We start from the raw sequence: 11,911 nt of genomic DNA on the forward strand, positions 1-11,911 counted from the left end.
AGGTAGGATAATTCCTTTTTTGCCTGTGAAAAGCAATATGAGACTTGCTGGGAGCAGCTAACAGCATTTTTCATAATATGTTTTTTGCTTATTCCATCATTACATGCATAAGTATGTTTTCATTACCTTTGCTTTTGTATTTTTTTCAGTTTTGGGGAGGTAAATGAGAGACTATGGTAGGTACTTGTAGAAACAGAAATAATTGCCTTTGGTTTTCTTTCACCAAGATGCCTCCAGTTTTACTGTTGTACAAATTACTTGCTGGGTCTGCTGGTGGGACTTGCTTTTAGTGTATACTTTGCTTTTTTCTGCTTGGCACTTACTTTAGTCTTTTGAAGTGTCTTTTGCTTGAGTTGCTCACTTTATTCTGGGGACAATTTCAACAGATAATTTAGGGATCTGTGTCCCAACCATTGTTTACAGATGTACAGGCTGGCTTAAGTTTAGGTGTTTCCCTGAATCTTTATACTTCCAGTCTTAATGACATGATTTTCAAGAAACACTGCCAGAGGCCATTCCCCTTTCAGAAAGGGAAGCCATTGAAAGCTCTTATGCTACTCTTCTGCTCTGAAGGTTAGGTCATAACCAGTTCAAGAACTTCAGTCCAAACCTGGCGCCAGATAAGAAGTGATGCCTTGGCCTGGCACTGATCAATGTATACTATTGACTTCCTTGTTTGTTGAAGGTTCCTCTCCTTTGCATAGATTTCCAGAGCCAAACTTGCTTCAGGGTATGTGTGTGCGCTTGAAATTATAAGATCATTTTTGCAAAAGTACTTGCCTGAAATCTGTAAACCCCATTTAAATTAAGGGAACGCAAAACATTACAAATTCAGTGCCAAATAACAATCAGTAAACCAAATTACAGAGGAGCCTGGAGCCTGTTAAGGTCTAGCCTGATGTGAGTGTGAGCAAAGGATGTCAGACCTGAATTTTCAAGGTGGCCAACAAAATATAGGTAGTGAAATTACCTCCTACTGTGGACTTTTTTGTCATTATGTTGTTTAAACACTCAGTGTTGGAATATTTTCTGTTACATTTACAAGTCTTGATCATACATGGTCACAGAGTCTTTCTTTATTTTAATTGTGTATTCCCACTGGACTAATTACCTTGCTGTTTGAGCCTAAATTTAGTAAAATTTCATTATGATAGCATGTGTTTGAGAAATAAAAAGAAAAATATCTGGCATTTCTGTGAGGTGGAACAATGAAGACTGAAAGAATTGAGATCTGGGAAATTGATAGGCTTGGCTTGTTTTTAGTCAGGACAGCTGAAGTGTTCCATGGAAAACAGCACATTTATGTTGTCTCATGATCCCCTGCAATAATGATTTTAAAGCATTTGTTTTTAAGAAGCAGCAATTTTCTGGATCACATCCATAGTGCTAGGGCCTACTTCTACAACTTTTTTCTATTTGGAGGAAAAAACACCATTTAGTTACTTCAAGATTTGATTTTTAATTTTTAGTCCTGTTAGAAGAGGAGGAGGGGAAATATCTGGCTTAATCTGGATTAATCTTTCATTACATCATCTCTTCTGGCATCCCAAGAGCTGAAGTGACTTCAGTTCTTTAGTCTTCAGTAACTGGCCATCAAAAGTAGTTTGGGTGTTTCTTGTCTCTTAAGGAGGAAATTTAAAGTGCAAGAGTGAATTTCCAGTTTTATAAGATAACTTATCCAAATTTACTTGATGACTTTTGCCTTGAAATTTTCTTTAACTGCTTCAGTAGTTGTGAATTTTCTTAACAGTCCAATAGATTCTTGTGAAGCTGAATTTTTAATTGGTCACATTTCTTAAATATATATATTCTCTATTTCCTTAGGTATTGCTTATTTATTTCTTATTTCTAATATACATTACAGTGGACAAACAATAAATGATGTAGAAGTCTGGTTGCTATAAGCTCTTCTTAATGGTGATCTTACAGATGTATTAAACTGTGGCTCACATGTGAGCTCAGTGTATGAGAAGTCCAGAGGAAAGCCAGAACTTCTGATTCAGTGGGGACTTCTATAGGAAAATAAGTCTCTTGCTTCCTGTACTGAATCAAGAACTTGCCAGACTTGGGATGTGCTCACTTAAGCTGCTACTGTTGAGCTCCACTATTTAAGACATTAATGTTAATAGACTGACTCTCAGGACCTGTGTTCACTTTCTAAGCTTTTCAGTAATTAAAGCATATCTTGAGATGAATTCCGATCTCTGGATCCTCAGAGTGTTGCAGAAGCCTCTATTACATCTACAATATTTGAGGCACATACTCGGAACACTTTTTTGCATTAACATTCATACGCTATATACAGAACTAGTGAAAGAACAAATGTCCACCTGCCTTTTCCAGACTGCATAAAACATTCTGGAGCGCTACTGTGCTTTAGGTTGGTCTTCAAATGAGACTGTTTTTGCCCATGTGACTTTTTATTCCCTCCACAGAGCCAGTGTCTCAATTGAGAAACCCTGGATTGTTTTTCCAATAGCTAATTAGAACCAATCTGTTACATAACGCTTTGTCTTGGGTCCGTCTCCTTGGCATCAGAGTGCCTTAAGTGGGTTTTGGGGTTCTTTTTTATTGGTGCCCTTTTTTTTGTCTTTTGAGATGAAACTTTAGCTCTTTACGACCAGTTTTCCTTTGGGAAACTTCTAAGAGAAGTTCAGAGAGTGAAGGAAACTGCCTTCACTTGAGCTTAAGTTACTTAGTTTTGAAAGGGAGCCATTTAGATTTATTGTGCATTGTCTAGACAGACAACCACAAAGTGTACACAGCACAAAGTGTGGTGTGTACAAGACAGTTCACTGGAGTACAGGAAGGAAGTCTTGTTGTATAATTACTAAATATTTATATTGTCTTTCTTGTATTCCTTTTAAACTTACTATTTGTGTGTTTTATAGTCATAGAATTGAGGTTGGAAAAGGCCTTTAAGATCAACCTGTCACTAGTACATCTCTGTAGATTTTAATTAAATCAACTTTGTAGAAGGTACATGCTCAAACTACTTACTGCTGATAGGGCTGTGTGATTAAAACATTTTGGAGACCTCTGGTCTGGGAAAGGCGTAGCAGAGCTCTAGGAGAAAGCGGCTCATGGCATACACATTATGGCGTTCAGGGGTGCAGAGATCTCATCAGGCTGACTGCCATTCCCAGCCTATAGGCAGCTTGTCCAAGCTGTGTGTAGGAACATTTGTCTTTTCAGGTTCAGTGAGGGGGTTATGTATCTTGTCAATATGGTAAGTAACTACGGAGAGAAGTCTCAAAGTGAAGTAACGATTGAAAGAGCAAAATAAAAGGCTTATATAAAACATCTGCCCCAAGTTTGTTGTGTTTCACTAGCATGGCAGTTCCGGATCTTTTTTTAGGTTCAAGCATGTCTGTCCTTCAGCCACAAAAGTTTTCATGCCCTACCTGTGTTTATTTGCCACTCGGTACTATGTAACCAGGCTGCTGAGCTGAATGCAGCATGTCAGTGGGACAATTATAATTGCTGGCAGAGTTGTAAACCCACTGAGGAATGGCAGCCCTTTGCTTAAGAAATGTTACTGTAGCATGTGTGTAACAGCTAGTAAGTTTTTTTTCCTAGCTATTAAAAGGATACTTGCTCTACAGCGAGAACAATTTTTTTTGTTGTTATTCAAGACGTGCAGTAGAAAAAAAAACCAATTCTCACCTCGGTAATCTTTTAAAACCAACATATTAGCCTGAACTGCAGTGTCTTTGTAGGACCAGCCCTTGGAAAACAAGTCCAGTTCTCAGAGGTTTGAAAATAAAGTAAATCCTGACAAATTATCTATGATTTATGCTGCTTATCAGCTTATATATTCAATAAGCTGAAGTTGGGTCCTGCCATTGGGTCACAACCACCTTATGCAGCACTACAGGCTAGGGAAAGAGTGGCTGGAAAGATGCCTGGTGGAAAAGGCCTTGGTTGTGCTGGTCAACAGCAGGTGAACATGAGCCAAAGTGTACCCAGTGGCACCTGGCCTGTGTCAGCAGTAGTGTGGCCAGCAGGATCAGGGCAGTGATTGTCCCCCTGTACTCAGCACTGGTGAAGCCACACCTCGAGTGCTGTGTCCAGTTCTGGGCCTCTCATTATAAGAAGCCTTTGAAGTGTTGGAGCGTGTCTGGAGAAGGCAATGGAGCTGGTGAAAGATCTGGAGCATAATTCCTGTGAGGAGTAGCTGGTCTTGTTCAATCTGGAGAAAAGAAGGCTGAAGGAAGACCTTATCACTCTCTAAAACTACCTGAAAAGAGGTTGTGGCAAGGTAGGAGCTGGTCTCTTCTCTCAGACAACCAGTGACAGGACAAGGGGACATGTACTTGAGTTGTGCTGGGGGAGGTTCAGGTTGGATATTAGGAAAAATTTATTCACTGAAAGAGTGGTTAAGCAATGGAATAACCTGCCCAGGGAGGTGGTGGAGTTACCATCCCTGAAAGTGTTCAAAAACAAGTAGACATGGCAGTTTGCAATATCATTTAGTGGCATGGTGCTATTCAGTTGAGGGCTTGTTGATCTTGGAGATCTTTTCCAACCCTTACATTTCTGTAAGAAAACTGTTTAAATTTCTGGCCATATTGCAGAATTAATTCTTCATGTGAAGACTCAGTACCAATCTAGCAGAATTACCAAAGTATAGATACTTCTTTAAAGAACTTTAGTAGGGCATTTTTACTGACTTTGTAATTCATAATTCTAAGTAATCTGTTTTAGTGAAAATGAATAGAAATAGTTGGAGCTTCAGAACTGGGAGATTTGTACTAACTTCTTGACCTTTTTCCCCCCAGCAAGATCATGATTAATCTGCTATATGGGAACACATAATATTCATGGTTTTGAAATAAGGTGCCATGAAATGAGTACTTGTTTTCATATCCTGCAAATGGTCAAGTGTACACTTTCAGAATAGCTTGTAAGGCCATAATAACACCACTTCCAACATTTTGTGATAACAAGATGCACCAAAATTTCCATTTCAGTGCTTTTTGCACTGAAAGTTTACCTTTTCAGAATTGCATATTGATATGTTAGTCATTCATGCCAGAAGAAGAAACCTTGAAAGGTTGTCCTGATGAAAAGATGAGTTTGTGGTTGCTCTTCTCCAAAGAGAACTACTTAGTAAATTGTCAGGGCAGTGACCTTAATTCTAGAAGATATGATGCAGAGACAGTGAACTCATGGAATATCTTTATTGAATTCATGTGACTTAAAAAGTTCTCAGCACCCTATTATTAATGTATTGTTATATGTATGGCAGGCAACCCAAAGTTATCTTGACGAATGTCCTGAGGACGAAAATAGGAAGAAAATATTCGCAGGCGCAACCTAAAACTGGTGTTAATTTTTCTGATGCTGGCAAGCTGCAGTCAGATCAAGCACCCTCATCATCTGCTGCCAGCGTAAAGATATGGCAGATTTTAAACCCTACTCTCCAAAGTCTTTTTCTGTCTAAAAGGTATGTTGTCTTTGCCTCATGTCACTAAACAAAGTAATTTTCCTTGCAGTTATTTCTTCATGAGAAAGTGTTCTTTATTGTACCACCCTGTTAATGAACTGTATTTTATCTCACTTCACTGAGTTCACTTGTACCTGGTTCCTTTAGATAATCATTGAGAGAGATGCTGCCAGGCATGCAGTAGTGTTTTTTTCTGACCAAGTGGCTTCTAGATGGTCCTGTACTGTCAAGACCAATTAATTCTAATTTAGCCATTGGTTTCTCAAATGTTGGTTTTTTTTTTTTTTTTTTTTTTTTTTTTTATTTTATTTTAATGAAAAGAATACACTTGAATTTAACTGCATCCGTTTTCTCAGAGAAGATATTGAGGTGTATTTTCACTGTTAGTGCTTTAGACTACTCATGAAAATGGGAAAACTGGCATAAATGGTCAGAATAAAAGCATATCAAGTCTAGTGTCTTCTTTGCACCCCTGCAAGCAATGGTGAATTGTAGATATTGAGGGAAAAGTATGGCTAGAGTGAATGCTTTATTCTCTGGGTTTTCTCTCTGAGCTTCTGATGACCGACAGTTTAGGGGTTTCCTTTATTGGAGGTTACATCCAGTCTACATGTTTTTCAGTATTAAACTTTTCCTCTTTAAGTTGTATCTCTTTGATTGTTTGTCCCCTGTGGATCTCTACAATCTTACCTGGAAGGTGGTCTCCTGATTAAAAGCAAATTTATTTACATCTTGGTGCAAGAGGAGATCTGAGTGCTCTCCAGGCATCATGTAGTCTGTGCTGGAGTGTGCTCTGTGGATGAATACAGACAACAGGAGAATTATGCAGTCAATACCTAAAAGGCAGTGTTGTTCAAAACAGATTTTAAAAGGCCATAGCCTTACAACCTAATCCAAAATAAATTGCAATGGAAGTGGTAAAATTAAAATCCCAGTGTGAGAAAGGAAGTGGATAAATCATGGTCTATACAACAGGCTGGCTGCAGTGGCATTGTTTGAAGCAAGTTGCATTGCTCTTACGCATCGTATGTGTTCAAGTGGGAATTGCATCTTCATATTTCTGCTTGGCTTATTTTTGATGCTTGTCTGTTTTAACACCCAGGGGTATTTTTCTGAGCCTTGCTATACTGTAGAGTGCCACCTCATAGTCGAGAAGTGAAATAAAATCTAATGCTACCTTTTGTGTACGTGCTACTTTTCTACCTGTTCACTAAATGCTTTAGAAAATTTACTCTGTTTTACTGGAGGCTTCTTGTTCACAGGAAAATCAAGATTGTTTGTTCCAGAGTTCTGAGAAATGTGTACAGATACTGCGTGAAAGCTTTTTAGAGATAAATATTTACCAGTTTTTAAAAAATACTACATGATACGTTAGAGGCAATGCAGTGTGCGTTGTATCTGGCTAAGGTAAAATCATGTGGCTAGTTTTTCTTACCCTGGTCGTCTTTTGTGTTTATCTGCTTTCCCTGTATTTTAAGTTTCTTAATGAGATTTTGGTTTTGTTGTTTTTTTTTTGGCTATAGGGGACTAAAAATACTGATGTTCGATTATCAAGACCCTAGGATACATGAATTTAACAAGAAGTTTGTTCCTCTAGAGTTCAGTGCAGTACTTATGATTTACTGTTATATGTATGGCAGGCAACCCAAAGTTATCTTGACGAACGTCCTGAGTACGAAAATTGGAAGAAAGTACATAGACAGCCACGTAATAATTGATGCAAATTTACCAGCTGCTGACAAATTGCAATCGGGCCAACTACCCTCATCAGCTGTTGCCAGCCTACAGACATGTCAAATATTAAGTTCTCCTCATGAAAGTTCTTTTCCTTCTGAAAGGTATGTTACTGCTGATTTTGCCAGTCTTCCTGAAATGACATAACTTCACAATGGAAAAGAATTTCCCTGAAACAACTTTTGTTCTACTCTTTCCTTGAATCAAGGGGTCAGTTTCCTGAGTGCAAACTAACATGCTTCTCCAATGGGCCATTTTAACATTACATTTGTTCTGGTTTGCTGGACCTGGTGTTAAAGAGCTACTTTCCTTTCTTAGAAGGAATTTCTGTTTGCAATAGATCGCTGTTTTGATTTGGGAAGATGCACAAGTAATTCAAACACATCTAAGTTGGTTCTGTGTCCAGAACCAAAATCTTGCTTTTCTGTGGGTGTTAGTATGTTCTAGCATGATTTCAAATAACTACTTTTGCAAAGTATCTTCAAATTCCTCTCTGTGATAATAAATTTCTTTTCACATTAACCCACTGGTGGTCTCAGTATTCCTAACAGGGTGGCTTTGGTTAAGGGCTATGTGTGTCCTCTTACCACTTAATATCCACTTTTCATCTTTTCTTCCTATATTTAGGTTGACTGAGCATCACAGTAATATTTGGCATATAAAACTAGCAGAAATCAGATATTAAAATTAAATAACATCTGTTTTGGTCTAAGATGGAAGTTGCATTCGAAGTAAGCTGTCTCCTTTTGTCTGTCATGGCTACATCTTTGCTCAACAGCAAATTTTCCACAGGAGAAAATAGCAGGAAATTCTGAGGAAGACAATGGAAAGATGAAGAAGAGAAGAATGATGTGGGGTTTTTTTTAAGGCAGGAATAATTAACAATTCCCAGGTTAAAGTTGAGAAAAGTCAGTCATATTCCTTATTCTGATACATCAGCAGCTTAGAGAACTGAAATTAATAGCAATTCCTTTTTTTTTTTTTTTTTTCCCCATTGGGTTACCCATTGCTGCTTAAATTAACCTGACGAAGTTGCAATTTAAATGAGATATTTAGAGAGAACAGTTTAATAGGCTGTCTCATTTTAAAGCATCATATATGTTGCTAATTGTTTTCTGTAACTTAAGGCATACTAAAGTTTGGGGTGTTTGTTTGGATTGTTGTGAGTTTAGGGGTTTTGGTGGTTTTTTGGTTTTGTTTTTGTTTTATTGCAAAATCTTTAAGATCGATTTTCTAGTATCTGATTTTTTCACTTTGTAAAGTTTTGGATGATGGGGGTAGTGGATTTATAGAGAGGAAAGCATGATTTCTTGTATTTAGCTCTCTAAATCTGAGGGTGCATCTTGTGTATTGTTTCCAGCTCATATCTGGAGCACAGTATCATATATTAAGCACAAGAATGGTTTGAGCTAGTAATTTTTTTTAGTAGTTGTGAACTCAACTTGCTTTAGATTTGGAGTGGTTCATTGTTTGAGTGATTAATATTCTGTTCCTGTTACATGGTTTTCTAACGCATTGTGTAAAAGGCGTGTTATCAGGAACCAACATTAGGATGATTTTTCACCCTTCCCTAGTGACCAGCACTTTAGTGCAATTTGTAATAGATACCATATGGGAAATGGAGAATTTAGGAATGATTTCAACAAAGTCATGGCTTGATCCTGGTCACCTCACTGTAAGTAAAGTCACTGTATTACACACACTTGGCACTGATTTTTTTGGGGTCTCTTCTTTGGAGGAGACTATTAAAAGCTCCCCCCTTGTAAGTGTTATGCATCTATATGCACACGGTCATACAGAGAGTCTTTTGTACCATCAGAGTAGCTAGAATGCATGCTTTGTATTGCTGAAAATTGTGCTACTTTTGTACTGTGGAAATTTCAGATCAAGTCAGAATTGTGTGTCCTCAGAACAGGGTGGTAATAAGTCAACTTATCTCTACCAGCTAGATCTTACTGCCAGCTCCCTCTCCATTCTTGCTCTTGGTATTACAGAATTGGTGGATTTTTGTTGCTTTTCTGCAACCCAGTGTGAAATGCATTTATTTAACTGAGCACTGGCCTGTCGGTATAACTAATGAATTTGAGGTGGGTTTTAAAGTGTTTAAAGTACTTGTTTCTCATGGTTGCTAAGAACACTTTACAAAATACATTGTAAATATATACCTATACCTTCATAGGTGATGCATATATTGGTTAATGGGTGCATTTAAAACTGAATTATCAGCAAAGCTGGAATGAATTGAAAATAAAATGTGCAGAATTTATGTACAAAGCAAATATGTTTAGGAAAATCTATTGGCTGAAACAACCCTATTCAGGTGCTTTCTATTGTTAAAATGCCCGAAAGTTGAGAGAGGTGTGGGTTCCAAAATAAAGTTTTCTGGAGTCAGCTGCCCAGTGTATGGAAGACTCTTGTTCCATATACAGAATTAGCAATAGCACTTACTGAAAACTAGTACTATATGTGGTAAAATTCATTATTCTTTGTTAATGGAAAGATAATCAGTAATTTTTTCACAGCATTCATCACTGTAGTATCAGAGCCCTCTGGAAATCTTTGTCTTTACAGAATTCCCAAAGAGCACTGATACTGCAATCTACAGATACATCACTAAAGATCAGGCATCTGTTCAGAAAGCGTCCAACAGTTTTGGTCTAGTTAGAGATGTCAAGAATGTTTTTTTGATGTGGCGGGTGATGACTTTTATGAGTTGAAGCTTGGCTGTCAGTGATGTCAGACACTGTGATGATCACTTAGCTCTTTGAAAATTTGAGACTGAAACATTCTGAGTTAACCACATTATAAAACTATGAACACAAAATCTATTTGGATTAAGTACTGTAATCCTTTTCTGTTTCTTTTTTTCTTTCTTTCTTTCTATGTCCCATCCCTCTCCACCTCCTTTAAAGTTACTGTTTCAGGCCCTTTTGAGCAGGAATTTCTATTTCAAATAATTTCGCATTGCAGGATCTTACTCAATGGATTCTACTAGCAGTTCTGAATCTAAATTAAAAATATACTACATTCCCACCATATTCATTACAAAGGCAAGGATAGTTAACTGACTGTTCTTTTTTTTTTTTAATGTGTTCTTGTTGCTTTTTTACAGCAAAATAATGTTTCAGTGTCTGATCTCAAGCATGTCAGATTCTCATACTGTGCTTTTTAGAAGTGTCTGTTTAATTAATAATATTGGAGTCTCTGTGTAGTTCCACAACTGGACTGAATTAATTTGTGTTTCATTTGCCAAGGTCCACATGTTTATGGGAGAGGCAGAAGTTTGTAGTCTGACCGGCTCTTGTTTCTGTTGGGATTTTTATTCAGTATTTTTACAAAATTAAAGATAAGTCATAGTTAATATTATTTACAGGTCTGAACGTTGCCTGAGAAAGACAGATGATGACCTGTGTAAATTGACCAAGACTTCTAAGGAACCAGAAAAAACTAATGCTGTCACTTTTAGAAGACGAGAACTGCAGAGGAAAGGTTTGTAGTGAGCAGTCATCTGGCAGTTTTTGGAGAGTGTTGGGACATACTCTACTATTATGAGAAGAGCACAGAAATAAATTAGGTTGTTGCTCACAGCGTATGTGTTTCTTCAAAATGCAGTTTTTTACAGGTACAGTAATAATATATCAAATGCCCGGTTTTAAACAGGGATAAAGCTATGGTGAACCAAATCTGTGGAAGAAAAATGAAACTGAGTGCAGCCTCACTGCACTGTTATAATCTTGATTTTTCTAAAAAGTCTTATAATAAAGGATGTAATCTGTTAAGAATGCTCAAATGGTTTGTGAACCCTGCTAAAATGTTCATGCTAGACAATATTTGATTTCACTGCTGAAGAATTATGACCCCTACGCTCAGTCTTCAGGCATAATGTGCTGTCTTTTTATACTGGTTACTAATATTTGCAGATTAGAACAGGAAATTGAGAATATTGCATTTGGCAGAAGATTGAAGAAAGACTGTGGAGTATAAAGTGCTAATTCTTGCTTGGAAGGGAGCTATGAATTTGGTTATACCCTTAACTAATTATGCAAAAATAACAGTAATTTTAGGGAATATGTTTTGGCAGCCACATACAATTAAAAAAGGAAAGAACTTACTGTGGAGGATACTTGCTTCCATGCATTTTATATAAGACATAAATGATATGAAGAAATGTATAGGTTTTTAAGGACAATACATTACTTTTTTTTTTTTCTTTACACAGAAAACAAGCACTGTGGTGAACTGGAGAAGAGGAGCAGACACATGAATAGCACTACTCTGAGTCAGAAGGAATCAGGCTCTTTTGATTCTGAGAAAAGGAAAAGAAGATATAGTGGCCATATTTCTGATGATTGTAATGCACACATTCCGGAAAAGTCACTTGTACTCTCTGTAAGTTGCACTTAATTTTAAAGTATGTGTTTGTGTGCACACCTTCACATACACTTCAGTAGCAGCAGTAGCAACATCCCAAATAAAAGGATTATGCTAATAAACAGGGTTTATTATACAGGTATATTAGCAGGTATTGCCTGTTGAGGGAGAGTAGTTCAGTGATGCACCACAAAAAGTGAGTAAATATGCTTCTGTCTCCATCATCACAATATGCTTATTGTAGCAGAAAGGTTGTGAAAGATGAATGACAGTGTTTCCTTCAGACAGGAGCATGGATTAAAACAATTTTGAAAATAAGGCATTTAGCTACGTAAGTGAAGCTTCTTTCACAGATGT

At 37.3% G+C, this 11,911-nt stretch overlaps 1 protein-coding gene across 9 annotated transcripts in view; it reads left to right on the forward strand.

The window, feature by feature from the left end:
* The window catches only part of SENP7 (SUMO specific peptidase 7), a 44,934-nt gene that overhangs the window by 9,974 nt on the left and 23,049 nt on the right, over positions 1 to 11,911 (forward strand). For 8 of the 9 annotated variants that reach the window (XM_010395888.4, XM_019283849.3, XM_010395891.4 and 5 more), the window contains 4 exons: positions 5,252 to 5,449; positions 7,090 to 7,287; positions 10,557 to 10,672; positions 11,403 to 11,572. In XM_010395888.4, the coding sequence (XP_010394190.2) occupies positions 5,252 to 5,449; positions 7,090 to 7,287; positions 10,557 to 10,672; positions 11,403 to 11,572 (682 nt within the window). The remainder of the gene's footprint in view (positions 1 to 5,251; positions 5,450 to 7,089; positions 7,288 to 10,556; positions 10,673 to 11,402; positions 11,573 to 11,911) is intronic. The other variant, XM_019283852.3, reaches the window with a different exon arrangement.

This window comes from Corvus cornix, chromosome 1, assembly GCF_000738735.6.
Source record: "Corvus cornix cornix isolate S_Up_H32 chromosome 1, ASM73873v5, whole genome shotgun sequence".
In the NCBI taxonomy this organism is placed as follows: Eukaryota; Metazoa; Chordata; class Aves; order Passeriformes; family Corvidae; genus Corvus; species Corvus cornix.